At 35.0% G+C, this 21,290-nt stretch overlaps 1 protein-coding gene across 1 annotated transcript in view; it reads left to right on the top strand.

Moving 5' to 3' along the window:
- The window catches only part of LOC103275000 (cGMP-dependent protein kinase 1), a gene marked incomplete at its 5' end in the record, with an annotated part of 255,331 nt that overhangs the window by 189,422 nt on the left and 44,619 nt on the right, over window positions 1–21,290 (top strand). The window contains one exon of the mRNA XM_008072418.2: window positions 19,312–19,408. Within this exon, the coding sequence (XP_008070609.2) occupies window positions 19,312–19,408 (97 nt within the window). The remainder of the gene's footprint in view (window positions 1–19,311; window positions 19,409–21,290) is intronic.

A 21,290-nucleotide genomic window follows, 5' to 3' on the forward strand; every position in this document is an offset into this window, starting at 1 on the left:
TTCCTCAAGTCCCTTTCTTTCCTTAGACTTTCATTCCATTGTTCTACCAAGGTCACTAGTGATCTCTAACAAGTTAAATTTAAGTGTTAATTATCTTTAAAAATTTTTTTTTTAATTTATTTATTTATTATAAAGATGTAGGGTACAATTCAGGGTTAGGTATACAAACATTGATCATGCAGGTACCCTTGTTGATGAGGCACGCCCCTCCCTCCCCTAGCAGTCTTCCCCAACTGCCAGTACCACCCTCTTCCCCTGACAGTTTTCCGCTACTGCCAATTACTTTCTTATAGCATTATAATTGTTCAAGGTCACCTTATGAGTGAGAACATATGGAACTCATTTATTTGTTTTTGTGATAAATCACTGAGTATGATCCACTCCAAATCCATCCAATTTGCTGCACGGTCCATATATTTGTCCTTCTTTATGGCTGCATAATATTCCATTGTGTATGTGTACTATATTTTTTTATCCAGTCCAGCTTCGATGGGCAACACGGCTAAGTGTTAATTATCATGTCTTGTTGACCTGTCTGTACCTTTTGATACAGTTGACCACTTCCTCCTTTTTGAAACATTTTTTTCGCTTGGCTTCCACAGTCACATTTTCTTTTCTTTCTTTTTTTTTTTTTTTTTTGAATTGGAGTTTCACTCTGTCACCCAGGCTGGAGTTCAGTAGTACATTCACAGCCACCACAGCCTCGACCTGCTGGGTTCAAGTGATTCTTCCACCTCAGCCTTCCAAGTAGCTGGAACTACAGGCAAGCGCCACCATGCCTGGCTTTTTTTTTTTTTTTTTTGATTTATTGTAGAGATGAGGTCTCACAGTTGCCTAGGCTGGTCTCTGGACTCAGGCAATTCTCTCACCTCAGCCTCCCAAAATGCTGGGATTATAGGCATGAGCCACCACGCCCAGCCTGCAATTCCATTTTCTACTGGTCCTCTTTCTTACTCTTTAGCTGTTAACTCTGCTGCTTCCATTGATTGCTCTGAAAAAGCAACTTTCATTGGATGCTCTTAATCTCGCCCATCTTTCAATGTTGGCATGCTTCACAATTCAATTCTTGATTTCTCTTCCCTATCTATACTTTCATTGCTGGTGATCTCAGGTAGTCTCACAGCTTTTAATACCATCTACATGCTGAAAACTTCCAGATTTACATTACCAGTCCAGACTTCTTTTTTCAACTTCAGAAACCTAGCAACCTACTTAAAAAATCCACTTGGATAAATCGTACACATCATACACTTAAAATATCAAAACTGAACTCCCACTTTTCCTCCAAACCTGTTTATCTTACAGTTTTACCTATTTCACTAAGTAGAACTCTATTCTTCCAATTCTTGAGGCTGAAAACACACTTCAGAATCCTCCCCTTTTTTTTTCACTCACATTTTATATACATTAACAGCAAATCAAATTGACTCTACCTTCAAAATATATCCCAAACCAATCTCTTTGCATTAACACCTTGGTCTACATCACATCTTCTCTTGCCTGGATTATTGCAATGACTTCTGACTTGTCTCCATAGTTCTGCCTTTGCCCTCCTATTGTCTGTTTCAACCTTGAAGCAATTTAAAAATATAGATTGGAATATAAAAATAGACTGCTCAGAGCCCCCCCCCAAAGGTTTTTTTTTTTTTTCAGAGTAAAAGGCAAATCCCTGCAGTGTTCTACAAGGCGCTGGGTAATTTGCACCCCTTTTGCCACCTTGCTCTCAATCTAATTTCCTCCTCTTCCTTCCTACCTTCACTCTGTTCCAGCCACTATAGCTTCCTTGTTAACTGTAACACACAACAAACTCTTGCCCCAGGGCAACTGTAGTTTCTGGTCCCTTTACCAGGAATACTTCAACCCAAGATACTATGTGGTCCACTCCTCTATCTCTCTCTCAGTGAGACTTTCTTTAAGTTAAACTAAAACTGTAGCCACCTATTCCTGCATTCTCTGGTATTCATTTCTTGCCTAATTTTTCTCCATAGCACTTCCCACAATTTAACATACTATATTTAATTTGTTTCTGTGTGTACTTTACCAGAAAGTAAGTCATATGAGGGTTGGATTTTTGTTGTTGTTGTTGTTGTTGTTTACTGTTGTATCCTCTGCCAGCATCTACAGCAGTGCCTGGAATATGCTAATTTTTATTAGTAATTTGCTAAAAGTAGTTCATGATATCATAGAACTGCCTGATTCTGCTAAAAACATGGACAATTTGAATACTGTTTTGATTATAATATTCAGATTACTTAAACTGTCTGAGATAATTTCAAGGGTTTTTATTTCACCTTGTCTAAATTGGTTCAAGTTATTTACCGTAGTTTATCAAATTCCTTTTAACATAATTGACTTGCACATTTTATCAGTCTTAAGAGAGTTAGATTGGTAAATGCTAAAAAGATTCCAGAATTGTCTGGAATCATAGTGTGTCCCTCACAGTGGGATTATTCTGTTATTATCTGGGGATAATTGTTGTCATTGCTATCCACTTGGTTTTTATTATAATACATGCAGAGCAAAGATGTTTTACCAACATTGAAAATGGACTTTGTCATTTTAAGTCTATTAAAATCTTATTTCTATACTGAAAAAATAATAACTGAAAATGTGTGTCATAACCAGACATAAAATGGGTCATACTTACCCCAAGTTTGAGTTATTTGCAGAGATGACTGAACACCTATTCATAGGATGCCCAGTGTACATCATTTTCATTTCACAGAGATTTCAGAGTAGGAAAAAAATTGTTTTTTCAGGCCTTTTGGGTATTTTGTATTTATCATATAAAAATAGGTCAAAATTCATAGAGAAAAAAGATTGAAGACTTTTATCAATTGGGCCAATATGGCAGTCATAATCACTCATTGACCTTAGGATTTATTTTGAATTTCTTTTAAAATGTGCAGAAGTTATTAAACATCACTAGATTTCATCTCATGTTACAGTGAGATAGGCAAGCACAAAATCCTGTATTGCAAGAGATAGCATGTTCTGCCAAAGATACATGTTAATTAGTGGAATAAAGGTATAATTGGAGAACATCTGGTCCTTAAAGCAGTTCAACAGGATTGAGTTTTTTAATTATTATTAATGAACTACCACATGCAAAGGAAGATAGTATATGAAAGCAGCACAAAGATAGGAACTATTTCCAAATGCCCATCATATTGTTTGTAAGGGTTTCACTTCCCTCTCACGAGTAAAAGTGATTAAAAAAAGTTGCCTATCTAACACTTGGTGATAACATCTAAGATTTTTTTTTGAAGCAATGCATTTCATAATGTGTTATATTATTATAGACAGTATAGTCAGTCCTTTGCATCCATAGGTTCTAGATGCATGGATTCAGTTAACTACAAATCAAAAATATTTGAAAAAAATTGCATCTGTACTGAACATGTACACAGTGTTCTTGCCATAATTTCCTAAACAATACAATATAATAACTCTTTACCTTGTAAATAAATCATTTACATCATATTAGGTATTATAAGTAATCTAGAGATTATTTAAAGTATAAGGGAGGATGTGTGTAGGTTATATGAAAATACCACACCATTTTATATCAGGGACTTGAGCATCTGTGGATGCTGGCTTCTGCAGGAAGCCTGGAACTAATTTCCCATGTATACCAAGGGACAATTTTGTATTCCATTCAGAATGAAATATAGGTTGTGCAAGAAAGAATCCAGTGCATTTAGTAAAATATAAAGATATAAATAATAGAAATATCTTCTACAAATAGCATAAAAACTATAGCATTGTCAGACAGATTGACAATGTAACACAGAAATTTATATTTTCCATTTCTGAGGGAAGTAGCACTACACATATGCCCACTTATATTATTATTATTTTTTCTGTGGGTATTGAGTGAGAAATTATTTTGTAAGCAACAACAAAATGGTAATTGATTTTGATTCTTCTTAACTTCATGTTTCTAATTTCAGATCTCCTTCCCCTTCAAGAGGAAGTTAGTGATGCCATAGCTTTAATATCTGTTTTAGCTGCAAAACTCAAATGTTCACTTTCTGTTTGAAAAATCTAAAACAGGTGGTATACAATTTCTCATAATTTGAAATTCTTTAAAGGCAAGTAAATTTGAAGTTCAAGTGCGGGTAGGTTAAGAGGAAGTCATTTTCCTGAATAAGAAGAATATCTTTCTTCTGTGATATGATTGTCTGTGCAACTGTAATTTTCAACTGCATCACTGCCATAATTATTACACCTCATTTTCATTAACTTGGATTAAATTCCAAAAATAATTTTTTTATTCTGATTTGATTTTCAATAGAAAGTAAAAGATGAAATGAAGAGGCAAGCAACTAAACCAGGGATTTAAGCCACTGGATTGCTTATCTTAGAAGGAATCTGCTCTGGAAGGAGGGGACCTAAACTAAAGGAGAAGAGGGTTCTTGTTGTTAAACTCTTTGGGAAAATCTTTTTACTTGGAAGTCCTGCTTTTTTTCCCCCTTCCATTTGTCCTAGTCAGGAAAACATTTTTTGAAAAATGATGAAATTCAGTCAGAGGATGAGAGACTTACACAATATTGCAAGTTATTTTATAGTCATTCTTAATGCTCATCTATGTATCTCCTGTTTTGAGTGTACCTGAGCAAACATCTGCTCCTCATTACTAAGTGAAATTATATAAAATGGCATGGTACAGTGTCAGATACATAAGGAGGTGCTTAGTTTTGGTGGTGCACGTGGACATGGAATGATAATAATAGTATCATACGCACTGTGAAAATGCTTTTTATGATATATTTTAGCTTGCTCTTGTGTGCCCACTGTCTAGAGTACTGTGAACTCAAGTCAGAATCCATGCAACACAGACCAGGCTCTTCAGGTCAGCATCACTGGATAGGAATGGATGATTGAAAATATTTGCTAGAATAGATAGCAATAAAACAGGCACCAAGTAGATTCCAAAGCCTTATCACATCAGTTTCATTTCAAAACTGATGGAGCTTGGCAAAGTGTTTGCCCTGTTTCCTCATGAACCACACTCAAGGGGTCCTTAAGGAATTGAGTCATACTGAATAAGCCCCAGGAACATGGAAGAGGGGTTTAACTGCAGGACGGCGATCACTGAATAGCTTCGTGGCAACTCTGATTTGGGCAGTAATTCATCCTTAGTGAGGACACCTTGGATTCTCTGTGAATGGCTCTCAAGAATCTGTTTCAGGTGTTTCCAAGCTCTGGATTACAATGGTTGATGCCTGAATTGTATCTATTGCCTGACTGTGGCTAGCAGCATGGTGATGTGTTGTCTGTCTCCCACAAGCTCAGGGAATAGTTGAAGGTAAGGATCTCATGCCGAAGCAACATGAGAACTTTATGCTTTTCTTTTGCCCACATGACGACTCACAAATTCCATATTCCCTTAGAGTATGGCAGAATTGTGAAACTGTGATATTAGATTTAAATTTCAAAAAGGAGACCCTCACCTATCCTACTTTTAATAGAGGATCTAGAATAGACTGCAGAACCCTCATGCTCCATTCATTATGTGAATACATATCATTTTCAGTTTGTCCTATTCATTTGATAGCACCCAATTATGCATAAGATGTTTAAGAAATTATAAGGTGAAAACAGTATAAATTGTAAAACACAGAAGCAGTACAAAGAGTTAGCCAGTTCTACTGTAAACATCATAAACTACCAATTAGAGCATTTTGAATAAAGAAATGGAATATTGAGGAAGGGAACAAACCCAAATATTATGGCATGTTGGGATAGTCATATGTCCCTATATTAATTTTATCTATATAGATTAGCACCCCATTTATCTCTAGCATTTGCTTACCAAGCAATTTTATTACCTAGATCCTAGTCAAGAGGTAGAGGGGGGTGGAAATTTTGATTAATCAAAAATTCATGGACAGAAAATCAGGCAATTAGCAGTTATAAGGAACAACAGATTAAACAATAGGTGGCACACAGTAAATACTCCATGAAAAGCAATGGTCATCCTTTATTATTATTATTATTAGTGATTATTTATAGTTTTGTTTCACACACATTTGCTTATTTATTAATATTTACCACAACCCCCCAAAATTAGGTTGTTTTTCATGCACATTAAACAGTTGAAGAAAACTGAGGCACAAATAGATTAAGTAACTTGTTCAGGCCTTGTAGCCTGTGAATAATGGAACTGGGGTTTGTTCAAAGCAGACTGGTCCAGAGGGTGTACTTTAATTACTGTATTCCTCCCTAAGTATTCATTGATTGTACAAATATAATCACAGTTCTAACAAATTTAAGCTGTTTGACTTTATAGTTTATAGAACATGGGTATGCCCTGGTCAAAGATGGGAGATAAGACAGGTTCTCTGACTTATCAAAAGCCAGTATTTAAAGTCTGATAAACAAATAACACATACGATAGAAATTTTATTGGAATTCTCTTAATAGGGGTAACAGCACAGTGACTGATTCGCGATAATGACCTGACATCATCCTCTTAATGTTTTACTATGTAAACTGTGCTTTAATTGGTTGGAAGAAAGCAATCTATTTTAGAAATATTGATTCTCTAATTTTTTTTTTTTTGGTTTTTTTTAATGTGGTGAGAGTAATCTATACGTTCATTAGAAGGGATAAACTCCAATAATCTGAGTGATGTGCTTCTCCTGGGAGTACCCCACTCTATAATGGAGTTAGATAATTGGGGTGTTACTATTAAATAAATATTTCCATTTTATCAATATGCTTCAAAGATCCTGGATCTCAACAATATTCCACTAGCTTAGTTCCTCTAAGCTAATCGTTTCTCTTAAGATAATGGTTGAAGAATCTTCTGCTTGTTAGCAGTTCATTGATCTTCTGTTATGCTAGATAAAAAGTCTCATTCATTATATCACCTAAGAAAGTCTTATCTCTGAAGAAATACTCTAAACTGTTGTGTTAAGAATAGATCGTGGCCCAGCTCGGTGACTCAGCTCGGTGACTCAGCACTTTGAGAGGCTGAGGTGAGTGGATTGCCTGAGCCCGCCAGTTCGAGACCAACCCGGGCAACCTGGCGAGACCTTGGCTCTACAATTAAAAATAGCTGGGAGTGGTAGCGTGCATTTGTAGTTCCGGGCTACTTGGAAGACTGGGGTGGAAGGATCACTGGAGCCCAGAAGGTCGACGCTGGGGTGTCCGTGAGCATGCATGCCACTGCACTCCAGCCTGGGCAAAGGAGTGAGACCTCAACTCAAAAAAAAAAAAAAAAAGAATAAATCTTAATAGAACTCCACTTCTGATATATAAATATCTTTTCTAAATATACATGATAATGTATGTTAGCAGTCTGAAACCTAAAACTCCAGTGATTCCTATTGCTGTTCATTTTTTTGTTTACCTCTTTGTTTTCCAACCAGTAACACTCTAGAAATTAGCCATCATATTTATGAAATTATTTTGAATCTTTCTCTTACTGAGAAACATAGACTTCAGCCTTTCTCAGCTTCAGGCATAGACTGGAACAAAATGTAGAGAGAAAAATTTAACCTTGAATCACTCAATTGTACAAGGGTCATTTTGCTGCCTGTTTTGGTACTTTGATCCTTCAGACTTTAGCAAGAAAGACCTGTAAAAATCTTGTTTCTGAAACAGTTATTAATTATAATGGCAGAAGTTTTGGTACCAGAAGTCAATGTATCTGCTTTGTATAAGATAAAACTCCAAAGATAATTATTACATATCCCTATGTATTCTATTTCCTATTATGTATTTTAAGTGCTATCTCTGTGCAAATAACATATGCTATTGTATAATTTTTTTACTATCAAAATATCCTTTGTAGTTCAATAGTAGAGTAATTACTGCTAAAGACAGATTTCCTCATTTTTATATTGTTTGCCCCATATTTTATATATTTACCTTGAGTTTCATGTTGTTTTTCAAGTATGTGGTCAAATATCACTAGTACAACAGAAATGAAGAAACTATATGACTACTTCTGCTTCTATTCCAAAAGAGAGACCACCCATTCCTTCAGCCTCTCACATTAAATCCCTTGACTTCCTTCTAGCTTACTTCACAGGACACCTGCTCACAGGTGCTGACACACTGTACACACTTCTAAGACTTCCGCCTCCGGTTTATTCAGTTCAGCAATTTTCTGTTCTGATGGAGCCAAAGAAAGATTTTCTCTTCTTGTGCCTCTACAGTTCTGTTATGTCTATTCATAACTGCAGAGTTACAAGAGGTTAAATCAGACTGATAATTCAGTCAGATACTGTCTGTTCTTTGGAAACATTAAGTGGAGAGCCAACATCCCAATTACTAAACCTGGTAAAGACAGGTAACATGTTCAGATGATGCTCCTGTCACTTTATATCATTTCTCCTACTGCCAAAAATGCTTGGAAAACCAGATTAATCCAGCCAGGACCAGTGGCTCACACCTGTAATCCCAGCACTTTGGGTGGCAAAGGTGAGAGGATTGCCTGAGGTCAAGGGTTCGAGACCAGCCTGAGCAACTTGGTGAGACCTCATCTCTACAATAAATCAAAAAATTAGCCTGGTGTGGTGGTGTGTACCTGTAGTTCCAGCTACATGGAAGACTGAAGTGGAAAGATCGTCTGAGCCCAGCAGGTTGAGGCTGTGGTGACATGAGCATACCACTGCACTCCAGCCTGGGTGACAGAGTGAGAGTCTGACTAAAAAACAAACAAACCCAAAAAATCAGATTAATCTACTTAGGACATGTGAGTTTGGTCGTTTTTAACTCTTGGGAGAAAAATGTAATAAGTTGGGTCAAAAAAAGGGACTCAAAAAAAGAGAAGTGATAATAGAGTATAGCCAAAAGTTCAACTGTATTTTGGAAGCTATGGCGGGGGGGAGGAAATGCATTCTCTAGGTGTTAAGTAGCATCAAAAATCATCATAATGGATCTGAGTATCTCTTCCCAGTTTCCTTCATTTCATTCTTTATCTTACTAATTTTTTAATTGAGAAAATGATTTAATGCTATTCAACTAGGTCTATTCAAGTGTAGAGCCAGTAACTTTATGAAGTGGTAAGTGAAAATCAGCTTAAGTGTTATAGCAGGGTGCATTTCAACCAACAGGAAGGCTAAAGTGAAATTTGGCTACAAAATTATTTTTCACTTCCATGACAAGTGATGGATATACTCAGACAGACAATTACTGTAATAATTTTGTATGAATGTAGCAAAGAAAAGGTATTGAGGTGTTCTACCTTCACCATGATCTGGTCACTCCTGTAATTAGTATGAAAATGTATAGTAAGCCACTAGTTTCTAATATTGTAGTCATCTACTCAAATTCTAAGCAGTGTATTTTATTGTGATTCTTCTAAATGATGAAGAAGTGTGGAAATTTGTAATGTCTCTATAAAATTATCTGATTTTGAGAGAGACACTTTTCCAAGGTAAAAATTAAGGAGAAGGCCACATTTTAATAAAGCTCATCTTGTATTTGTTGGTCCTTGTAACTATAGATTGTATTAAAAACATAGAATGACTATTTCAGCAGATGAACAAGGTTCACATCTTCAGTAGTAAGTCACATCAATAGTATATCTCTCAATATAATGTGATGAAAATGACACTTTACCTCTGTGATCTTATTCCTCTTCAAAAACTCATAACTGTGAGAAAAGTCTAACCATGAGAAAAACAGCACCAACACAGAACATTGTCAAATTTCATATCCAACTGCAGTGACTTGATAACGAATGAGAGATGTTTCCTGGGACTTAGTTCATTTAATAAATGCACTAAGCACTATTACTAAACAATTTGACATGGCAAAAATTTTGTCTAATTTTCTTCTTTTCTGTGTAGTATTTTCCATATTAAGAAAGATATACAGATGTATTTTTCTGTTATCATTTGGTAACAGGTGCTTGGACCTTGCACACTTTTTCCTGTGATATTTGTATACTATGTAATAAATGTCTGTCATATATATTAAAAATTAACACTGATAGTTCTTTAAGACATATATAATCACTAACATTGATAATTAATAGCTGTATAGATTTACCTGTAAGTTTAATTTTAAAATACTAACACCTGATCCCAAGTCCCAAGCTTTCATCAAGTCTGTTTTTAAACTCAACCCATAATTCTGATATGAGTCCTGGGATGGGTGAGAACCTCTGGTCTATTAAAGTTCTATCTCAGACATCCAAGACATACCTTCCCCAGTTGCTGTTTTGACCAATGAATCTGTGTCTCCTTCCTGCCTTCTTTGCATACCAAGAGCTGAGAGCACAATCCTTGAAATAAAAGCCTCTGGTAGTATTTTCCTGAAGCCGGAACTTCAGGGTCTGGAATTTGAAGACAGGATGAGGAGGAGGAAAACCAGAAGAAGCAAGTACCAGGGCTGTAGAGTATACATCAGCAGAGTGTACATTTCTCAGGACTCTTGGAATCCCAGGAGTGTCAAACTGTACATTAACTTCATATATGTCAAGTGCAAACCCTTCATTTTGCAGAAAAGGGAATGTTTTGCACAGGTTGGTCTTGGACTGACTTCCTGATTACAGCTTTTGTTATCTTTCTAGAGTGAGTTGTAGTCTCATTCTTTTCATGCCAAAGATTGCAGTTTACTATCTCTTCTCTTTTTGTTTTCTGTAACCATGCCCACATCCCTAAGTTTCCTGTTCATGAGGTTCATGCAGACTACTTCGGAGATTTTCTATTCTGAAGATCACTGCTAGTAACCTTAGAGAAAGGGTGCAGCTTGGATTTTTTTTTTCATAGGGGAACATAGCAAAAATTCTGAGTCCAGAAGTAAAAACTGACCTCTAATATTTGAGACCTGCCTAATCTTTCTGTTCCCAGTTCCATCTTCTGACTGATTCCTTTAAGATTACAATTAAGATTTATTTTAAGGTTCAATTAAGGTTAAATTTTCCCATATTTCTTTCAATATCTTTAGCTTCTGTATAAAAATGACTTATAAGTAAAAAAGCAAAGACTCTCCCTTAGCCTTTGGGTAGGAAAGAGATTTTTATATTAGTAGGGTACATTTAGGCTGTCTTTACCCATTCCTTTCTTTATAAATGAGGGTACAACAAAGATGTCCTCATAGAAATTGCAATGAGAGCTCCACAGTAGTGGGTATTATTTTCTGGTGTGACATAAGGCAGTAAGATGAGGATGAGGGGACACTTCCCCCACAGGTCTGAGTGGTTGCAGCGGTGAAGGCAGAAGGAGTCATTTTCGTCTGTTATCTGTCTCCTTAAACCTTACCTCCCTGGCCTGGGGAAGCCATGTCTTAATAGTCACCAACTCTGGACCACCCTGCTCTACAAGAAAAATCAAACAACTCAGGATTGATGTTCTGAGAGACATGGAAGAAGGAGAAAGAGGAAATAACTCTGCACTAAGATGAGAGAGAACTTCCTTAGACCACTAGCTTCTAATGGCTGTCCATGTATATGAAGGAAATATCTATCTGGCATAAGGAAAGTTGAGAACTGCATGCTTTTTTGTTTGAATACATGTATGCAAATATTCATATCTATAAAGCAAAAATAATCATCACTGAAGAATTTCATAAAGGAATTTTTATTATGGCCAATATTTCTGTTAAAGTAATAAACACCAAAAAGGGAAAAAAAAACTTTGATTATTTTCTTGCCAATTATTTTATATAACAATGTATATTTACTTAGGCTCTTATTTAAGAAAAAGAACAGTATATCTCAGATTGTGTAGAAACTATTTCAAAGGTGAATAATTAAAAGAGCATATTGGTGAATACACTAAAAGCTGACAGTGGGTAGCATAGCTTCAGTCATCTTTTACAAATGGTACTCGGATGTTTGAATTTTCAGAATATCTCTTTTTAGCATTAATGTACTTTTATCTTGCCCCTTTTATTTAACTGGTATATACACATGTGCAAAACACATCATACGCAAGAATGAATAAGTGCTTAGCTTCAAGAAAGCCAAGATTGTTGCTAACTGAAATGTATAGTAAAAGAGCATACTACTCAAATATATTTCATAACTTTTATATTCACCTGTGGTTTTCAAATATCAGCACACCATAAAAACTGCAGAGAGAAAATCAGATAGTAGAAAGCATTAGAGACCACAAGTCAGAATGCCAGTCTCCTATGCCTGGGCTTTTTGACCCTGGCTAAGTCCTTTACCATCTCTAGACTTAATTCTTTATTTTTAAAAATGTGGAGATTGGCATGTGTTCTTGCTTACAAATGGGAGCTAACCACTGGATACAAATGGCCATAAGAATGGGAACAACAGACACTGGAGAGGGAGAAGGAGACAAGGGTTGAAATACTACCTATCTGGTACTATGCTCCCCACTAGGTAACAGACTCAATAGGAGCCAGGTCCTCACCATCATGTAATACTCATGTAGTAAACCAGCACATATAACTCTTAAATCAAAAATTTAGGGAAAAAAAAGTAAAAAGATGCAAAAGAGATAAATAAAGACAAAAAACCTTATACATCTAAAAAGAATGTGAAGACTAGACTAATTAGAATGAGCTCAATGGTGTTGGTCCCAATTTTTAACTATGTTAGTATTTTTAAATGTTGAGATAAATGCATCTTTAAAATTGTATGATTCTCTACAGTCTTGTTTAAAAGGAAATTTTATTTGTTAGAAATAAGTGTAAACATGCTATGATGTGAAACATGCCCAAGGCTTCAAATCCGAATTTTTCTGGCACTTAATTGTTGAAATAAATCACTCATCAGCTACTGATTTACCAGTTGCAAAATAGAGGTAAAAATATCCGTTATCACATCTTCACAGAGGATCAGTGAGGTTAATTTAAATAAGAGAGATTTTAAAGTCCTTGAGGAAAAAAGATGCTTTCTAAATGCAGAATATTTGCATTACTATCATTTTTATTATGCAGATACACAAAATGTGATTTTCCTGCATATTCCTGTTGGCTATATTTCTTCAAGGGAATGTATTTGAAAAAGAAGTAGAGCCATTTCATGACAAGAAAGGAAAAAAAAAAGAAAGAAAGAAGGAAAGAAAGAAAAAAAGCTCTGTGTTCCTGAAAGTCACAATTCTGATATAGAAGGGGTAAATGAATGTTATCTCAATTTCCTCAAAGAAGAGATTGTACTTTCCAGAGGAAATTGATATAATGAATTACCTTAGGATCATTAAGTTACTTTCAAACTTTTCACTTCTCCCAGTTATTCACTCCACTACTAAAAGAATAGTGATTACATATATGCTGTTTGACAAAATATTTTAGATATTGTCCCTTTCGGCTTAGAATCTTAAGAATAGGTTTCTTATGTTTAAAGAGTTTTTTAAACTTTAGAGTAATAAGGATTTATACAATTTTTACCTTAATTTGTGATTTAACAGGAAATAAATTGCCATACAAACTTAAACTACAAAATAGTTCATTCTTTCTGTTTTCCAATGAAGTCAAAAGATTCTGCATTCAATGTTTGGTTGTCAATGAGACTTTTAATACACCAATTGAATCAATGAGATGATTTATGATTTGATGATATAAGCTATCCACTTGTATTTTAGTAACTAAGCTTATTTAATTTCAAGCACCAGAGATGCAAGGGAAGAAAGGCATGTACATCCTAACACTTTCAAATATACAAAGTTAAAGTGGCACAATGAGGCAATAATTCTTGAAGTTTAAGTTCAAATTACATCTGTGTTAAATATACAAATAAGTATTAATGGTCCAATTTCAAAAGCTGCTTTTTCTCTATAGAGGCATTTTTCTGGTTGAATTTTTATTTACTTTGCCAGACTTACAAATTAGTCATTACACCATGCTTTATTAAGTCAGGGATAATTATCATATAAAAGTCTGTGTACCAAATTAAGTGCTCATTCAGTAGCTGACCAGCATTAATTCTTGGATTTATTATAGACCAAGTCTTTCAAATTTATGCTGAAGGCCCACTCTCTGGAAGTTTTTGTCCTCTTTTTAACTATTTCTGTAGATATTTGTGTATACATTGAAGTGCTCTGTGATCAGTAGAAAGTAAAAGAGTATTTCCAGGCATTTACCTGAATATTTAAATAAGCTTGGACTTGGATTATCCACCATTATTCTTATTTTCTTAAGTGTATGTTTGTCAACATCCCCAACATTCCTAGAAAGGTCAAAATATTAAAGAAACCAGGACTTCAAACAGAGATTAAAGTAGAAACAGGACCACAAGTCATGATCTTTTGTCTACATGGCAGGTTGCTCTCTTGTATCATTTTGAAGTCTCGAGTAGACATTAATGATCTGATTGAATCTCATCTTACCTACTATAGTTATGGAATAAGAAATAAACTCAGCTATAGAAGAGCGTCCATGTGTGTTTACTGAAACATTTTATTCTCATAGATTTACCCAAGAAATTATAAAACTAAACTCAACAGGAATTAAAAGTACATCCAAGAGCAGATGAGCCTAGGTAAAGTCATGATAACTGATTTTCACAGGGAGTCGTAGATGTTAACACCTTATCTGTTTTTTGTTTGTTTTGTTTTGGAGACTCCTAGAGTAGACATCCATAGCTAATTTGGATTATAGATGAGCTAGGCTAAAGCAAAGAAGACTGCCTTTGCCTTTTGTTCTATTAGCTCTTAATTACCCACCTGGAACTATAGTTATGTTCCTTTAGCACTTAGCCTTTATTTTATTTTATTTTATTTTATTTTATTTTATTTATTTATTTTTTTGAGTTGGAGTCTCACTCTGTCGCCCAGACTGGAGTGCAGTGGCCACTCCCGGCCACCGCAGCCTCAACCTGCTGGGCTCCGGCGATCCTTCTGCCTCAGCCTTCCAAGTAGCCGGAATTACAGGCATGCGCTACCACACCCGGCTGATTTTTTTATTTATTGTAGAGATGAGGTCTCGCTGCCCAGGAGGGTCTTGAACCCACGGGCTCAGGCAATCCACTCACCTCAGCCTCCCAAAGGCGCAGGATTACAGGTTGAGCCACCGAGCCCGACTTAGCCTTTATTTTAAAAGTGTACATAATATTGTCCGCTTTGTGAAATAATGCTGAGCCATTTCTGTTATTGTAATGTCATTGTGAAGACAAAATTTTATGTCTCATAAATTTTGTCGTGGGTGGAAACATTACATTTGTTTTCCAATACATGGGAAGAGATGTTCAATTCTTAGTAACAATGGTCAATCAAAAGCTCTAGTATCCAATTCTGTTAATTTGAAGTGACAAAATTGATTCATGGGTATTATGTCAACAAGGATAAGCAATTGTGGTGAATAATAAAGGACACCTGATTCTTATCCCTTTGTTTTGCAGAAGTTGATAATATTGGAAGAGATAGAAATATAATAACTAATGGTTATTATCTATTTCCTAAAGAATGTGAATATAATACCATGCAGATATATGATTTTAGAAAGTGAGAGAAGAGGGAGGGAAGGAAGAGATTAAAATTATTTCAGTGTTGTGTTTCTTTTCTAGACCATGCATATGTGTCTTGCTTTTACATTTGTACCTTCAGCTTTACTTTTACATTGTTTTTGAACTTCCTTTGGTATAAAAACAAATGAAAAGAGTTCTTGAATAGAAAAGTTAAATATTTCATGATGTAAAGAGTATCCTGTAAGAATTAGCAATTGTCGTTTCTAAACACCATAGCCCCAGATTAGTCTTATTATCAGGCATGTTTGAGAAATGATGTATTATCTCTGCCTTCTTCACCCAACATAATTATTCTGCTTATAGTTATTTAGGTGTTATTAACATACTCAAGGGCATTGTAAGTTCACTATAGATATAAGCACTACAGGAATGTCAGTATTTTAACTTTTCTGGAAGGGTGATCTGTAGCTTTCACCCTATACTAAAATAATAATAATAGCAACACCAATACTTTTAAAAAATATCTCAAACTAAATTAAGAGTGATTATTGAATGTATTTTATTCTTCTTTTTTATTTTAAGCATCTAAACATCAGGAACTGTATTCATTACTAAAATGCACTTCCGTTAGCACTTGACAATTGTCCCCCTTTAAAATCTGTTACACAAATGGATTTTAAAATTGCGTGAAGCTGGCCTAATCCCTTAGACTCAGTACCCCACATCTACCTCTTTGGGCAAAAGAACTACAATCATTTACCTAAAAATTTATTTAGTCTTTTCCCCAAACTTTTATAAACTCTAAAGAAAAATGATCATAATTAATGGATTCAAATTATCTTGGGAATTCAAATTCTTTTAGGGATTTAAATAATCCTGCAAGTAAAGGGAAAGAATGAAAATGTCTGTCCCAGTTATGAGCAAGAAACAGTTAAATACCTGAAGAATTTAAATCATCTCTGACTTTGTCTATTTATAAAGATTCACTGTGCAGTGATCTCCACATTAAAACAGTTATTAATTTAAAAAGTGTAAGTGTACAGAGTCTTTGTGATAAAGATGTGACTCTTGTCTCTAAAAAATAACCTAAATGAGATGAAAAATAAATGCATGTAAAATATTAAGCCACTAATAACATTTCCTTGGTTGGAAAAGAGAAACTGCTATGGTTACATTTTTATATTATTTGACTTCCCTAAGAATTAGAATCTGAAGCAAATAGTAGCAGAAAGGAGGATCAAGGGGACAATGATACAAAGGTCCCTTCAAAATGGGGATAAAATCATCTAACTAAGTAGCATCTTGAAAAACACCTAGTAATATTGCCAAAGTGATTAGCAAAGATTAGCAAAGTATGATTACAATGTTACTGTATTTTTTATTAAAATATATGATATTTTTTATTTCATTGGTGCTTCTAGTATATAGAGAAGTATATATTTAAGTGAAGTTTGATAGTTAAAGAGAAAATGTTCATAATTTAAGATGAAACTTAATATATAATCCTATTGGTTAAAATACTACCAGTAATTAACCAGATGATAGTTATAAACAAAGTCTAAAGGTCTTTGCTGTAGATGTGCAAACACAGTTATTAATTCTTCATAGCTTTTGCTCCCTGTATCTTTTGTTAATAATGTTGCTTTTCTCCGCCTCCTCCTTTTCCTTTTCCTCTCCCTTTCCCTCCCTCTCCTCCTCCTCCTCCTTCTCCTGCTCCTCCATCTTTTTTAAGCTGTGTTAGCTATTACAAAACTATTATTCATTCCTATGGCTCTATGACCAAAAGGGCAGGGACCAAGAACAATATATAAGACCCCCCCCAACTCTCTTGCCAGAATGGATCATCCCATGTGTCACGGGGCCGCTATTTTACTCCCCAGCCATTTTAATCCACCTCAATATTCTTGTATGTGTTCTAGAACTTTCTGAGGCTCTCAGATGTGCTAGAGCCATAGTTTTCAACCCTTACTGTGCCTCCAAATCACCAGGGAGCTTTAAAAAAAATACAGATATCTGGGTATCACTTCCAGAAATTTCTGATTCACTCAGTCTGTGGCAGGACCTAAATGTTTTTAAAAGATGCTCAGGTAGCTCCAGTGTGCAACAAAGGACTGAGAATTACTTAACTCATTTAGGTGTATTTCCAGCCTAATTTCACAAGGCTTCAAAATAAGAATTTTGACGGTATTTTCAAGAACGAGAAATAATAACACCACATTCTCAATATATAAAATGGTATCTAAATAGTCTGAAAGTGTTTGTCCTCTTTGCACCCGAGATTTCTAAATCCAACAAACACATTGATAACTATTCAATAATGATTTCATGAAGGACTTAATTACCTAGACTGCCAGGAAATGCTTGACTACATACAAACTGTCATCAGATCTGATCCCAACAGATGTTCTTTTTCAGCACCTGTTGGAGTCAACTCTGCCACTGGCCCTTTCAATGGGATGGAGTTTTAATTTCCAAAAGTAGGGAGGCAGTTGGAATGCTAGAAATGCACATTTGCTGCTCTTGTTCCATTCCAGTAAACCATCTCCTAAAGCACTATGTTTATCTCTTGATTGTGTAGCTAAGGACAGAAGTCTACAAATACCGTAAGAATTGACTTAGCAGCCTTGTTTAAAGAGGTTTATTAGAGGGAGCTGATTTCACATAATCAGCCAGTAATAAAAACAAGGCTGTTTTTACCCCCTGAGGAGTCTGTCATTACTTGATTTTTTTTTTTTAAAAAAAGCAAAACCAGCATCAAAAAAACTAGAACTGTGGTTCTAAATTGAAAAATGTTGAAAGCTCACCTAGAAAGCGATTTCATATGTCCCCCAAGTGGAGAACCTATACTTGTGTTTGATTAGAATGGGAGAGCTAAAATGTTAAACAGCTTAATCCCAAACATGCCTGTGACTGATTCTGTTTTAAAAATGGACATAAGCAAACTGTGATTGTTGTTACCTCAAGTGTATTCATCATGTCTATCTATAGCATAGTACTGAATCAGGTATTGCTGGCTGAAGGTCATGGGTTATGCATAGCTGTTTGAATACTTTTATTTTTGAGACAGCTGAATTACTCCCTGACCTGACTTTAGTGAGTGGGCAGATCATCTTCATTTATGCCTTCCTGCCCTTTCTAAAAATAGTAAGACCTTTAACAAGAGGATATTTTAAGCAGCTCATATTCACTTGTCTCATCAGGAAAAGCTTACTTTGGCCACTTGCATGTGTCAGGTTTGCATGAGTCTATAGTGAGACTTCTAGTAGTCCACGCTTCACACCACTCATATAAGAAACTTACAAACACAAAGACATCGGGATTGCTAGCTGAGAGTTTTGGCTACACGTCAGTGGTAAACAAAAACGACGGAAAGATACTTTTTAGGAATGTGATTATGCTGCCGAAATCATCCATTCCAGACATTTGTACATCAGTTCTCAGCTTTCCGGATCTGTTTGCATAAAACCTGGCTGTGACTTTGCTCCAGAGACCTCCATGATCTTGCCGCTTCCAATAAATAATTATAGGAGGCGCTGCCAGGCTGTGGATAAGGGAAACTAATGAGAAACTGCCATCCTAAATCTGAACAGCAAAAACCAATCCAAGCAAAATCAAAAAATCCAAAACAAAACCAAAAAAGAACTACTCGAACAATCCGTGTTCACAAGAAGATGCGTAGAAAAATACCAAGATGTAACTTTGATTTGATAAATGGATGTATCAGTCACTTGCCTGGCATGCAGTGGGTACTTTGTATTTTTCTACAGTCTTTTTAAACCCAAGTACAAATTTGTGTTATTCTGCACAACTGGGACCAAAAAATTATGAGTGTGAGAAAACACAAACTCTAAAAGCAAGATGGAATTTAAGCAGGTAAACCCTGTTCCACAGTCATGTCATTCCGATGCAGTTTTACGTGCTACTCGTGTTTGCACCTCTAAGAAATTTCCATTTTTTCGCATAAAAAAATCCAGATATGAAGCTGAAGCTGCTTTCTTCGCCAACCTGAAGCTGTCTGATTTCAACATAATTGACACCCTTGGAGTTGGAGGTTTCGGACGAGTAGAACTGGTAGGTGATTGTTCTTTAAATGCTTTTGAAAGTCTCTTCCTTTTAAATTTTTTTCCCCTAGATTACGATTTCTTTCTTTTCTCTTTTCTTCTCTCTCACCATTAATTACTATTGCTCCTAAATCAGTACCAAATATTTTCAGATAGTCATGCTGGAATTTCCAAAAAGTGGGTTAGATTATACAGTCTCCAGACTAAAAACAAATAATAAATTACTTTTTAGAAAACTTCCTCTTATTAAGGGAAAAGTAAGCACATTCATTTAAAGAGGAGTCATAAAGCACTTTTTATATTCAGCTGATTTTCTATGATCTTTATTTCCTTAGTTCTGAGCAGTTATAAGCAATTATGCATCTTAACAACAATTGCAACAATTTACATGTAAATTTAAATGCATATAAAGGAAAATGAGAACTATATATATACACACATATATATATAATATGTGAAGTAAATGGTGTTGCAGTAGTAATTCTGTGATTCTTCAGTTGCAAGCACTTATTTAGATTATAGTGTTGATGGTCTGAATATTTTATATAGTTTATTTCACACACATTTTATATATATGTATGTGTATATATATGAATATATACAGCGAAGTGTCAATGAAGAAAGTGAAGACATAAAGTGTATTGCATACATAAAGTGTATTGCATGAATGTGGCATAAACAACATGAAAGTGTATTCTTTTGGCTTTGAAATACAAATTTTAAACTGACATATTGTAATAACAATCAAAAAATATATTCTGGCGACTGAGTAGCTGTTCACAACTGTGTGGATATAAACCCTATTTGAGGATGCATGTTCACTCCTCCCTCTCCTACTGCGCATGGAGGAATCCCTGATATCAGACACCAGTACAGTATGTTAGAAACTCTCTGAGACTGTGGACAGTGCAGTAAACAGTTACTGTTGCTATCAGGGTTCAGGAGAAATCTTCTTCCATAAAAGTAGATTGACCCAGCACTATTTTTTATATTTGTTCATTTGTATCGCAGTTGAGATTTTTGACATTGACAGGCAGAAAGATTTATTTACTTAAATACTAGACAAAAAGATTTTTGAGCCATAATGTGTCATTGAATTTGTATTATGCTTCCCTTAACATTGATTGGAGATACTATAATAACACTATTTCTGATTTGAAAGTCCATGGTGTGCCTCCAAAGAGCTGAGTATTATTAGTTATGGGAGGAAAAGAAATCAAATAAGGGACCAGAAAAGCCTCCTCCTTTTCTGAATTCTGCCATTAATGCAGCCTTAGACTTATTTTTCAAGGACTTTGTTTTTGTGGTGTGTTATCATTGTTTGTATAGCAAATAAATATTTATTAACAGCATTATACATGAATATCTTTGTTTTGGATGTGTTGGGACATATAGGCAGGGAAGAGGGTAGAGCTCCTTGCCAAAAAGGATTTATTTTCTGGTGTGTTTATTTGTAATTAGATATTTGTAAAATCCTCTGTGAATGAAGCAGTACAAGGAACATAATTATTTAGAGACTTATTTGATGACCATTTGTTATAGTTTCTTAAATATTATTTTTAAAGATGACAATAAAATTGCTGTTTGCATTGACAACAACCACAACAAAAATCAATATTACAATTCTGTGAACTCCTAGAGGTCTTATGATAACTTCAAATTGAGAACTTTCAAGCTACAAGTGAGATATTTTATGAAATATGGGAATTTACTTAGAATTTTTGAAATATTGAAAATAACTTACAGACACTGAAACCATTTCAAGCTAAACAGTTAAATGCCAAGCTCATAATGGAAAATTTCTAGAAAATTCCCTGAAACATGTATGAGAAGATAGACGCAACTAGCCACAAAGTTAGGAAAAGTTTAATGTGAGCATATAAAAAAATACA

The sequence above is a fragment of the Carlito syrichta genome, unplaced genomic scaffold (assembly GCF_000164805.1).
Source record: "Carlito syrichta isolate Samal-C Ts95f unplaced genomic scaffold, Tarsius_syrichta-2.0.1 Scaffold315165, whole genome shotgun sequence".
Lineage (NCBI taxonomy): Eukaryota > Metazoa > Chordata > Mammalia > Primates > Tarsiidae > Carlito > Carlito syrichta.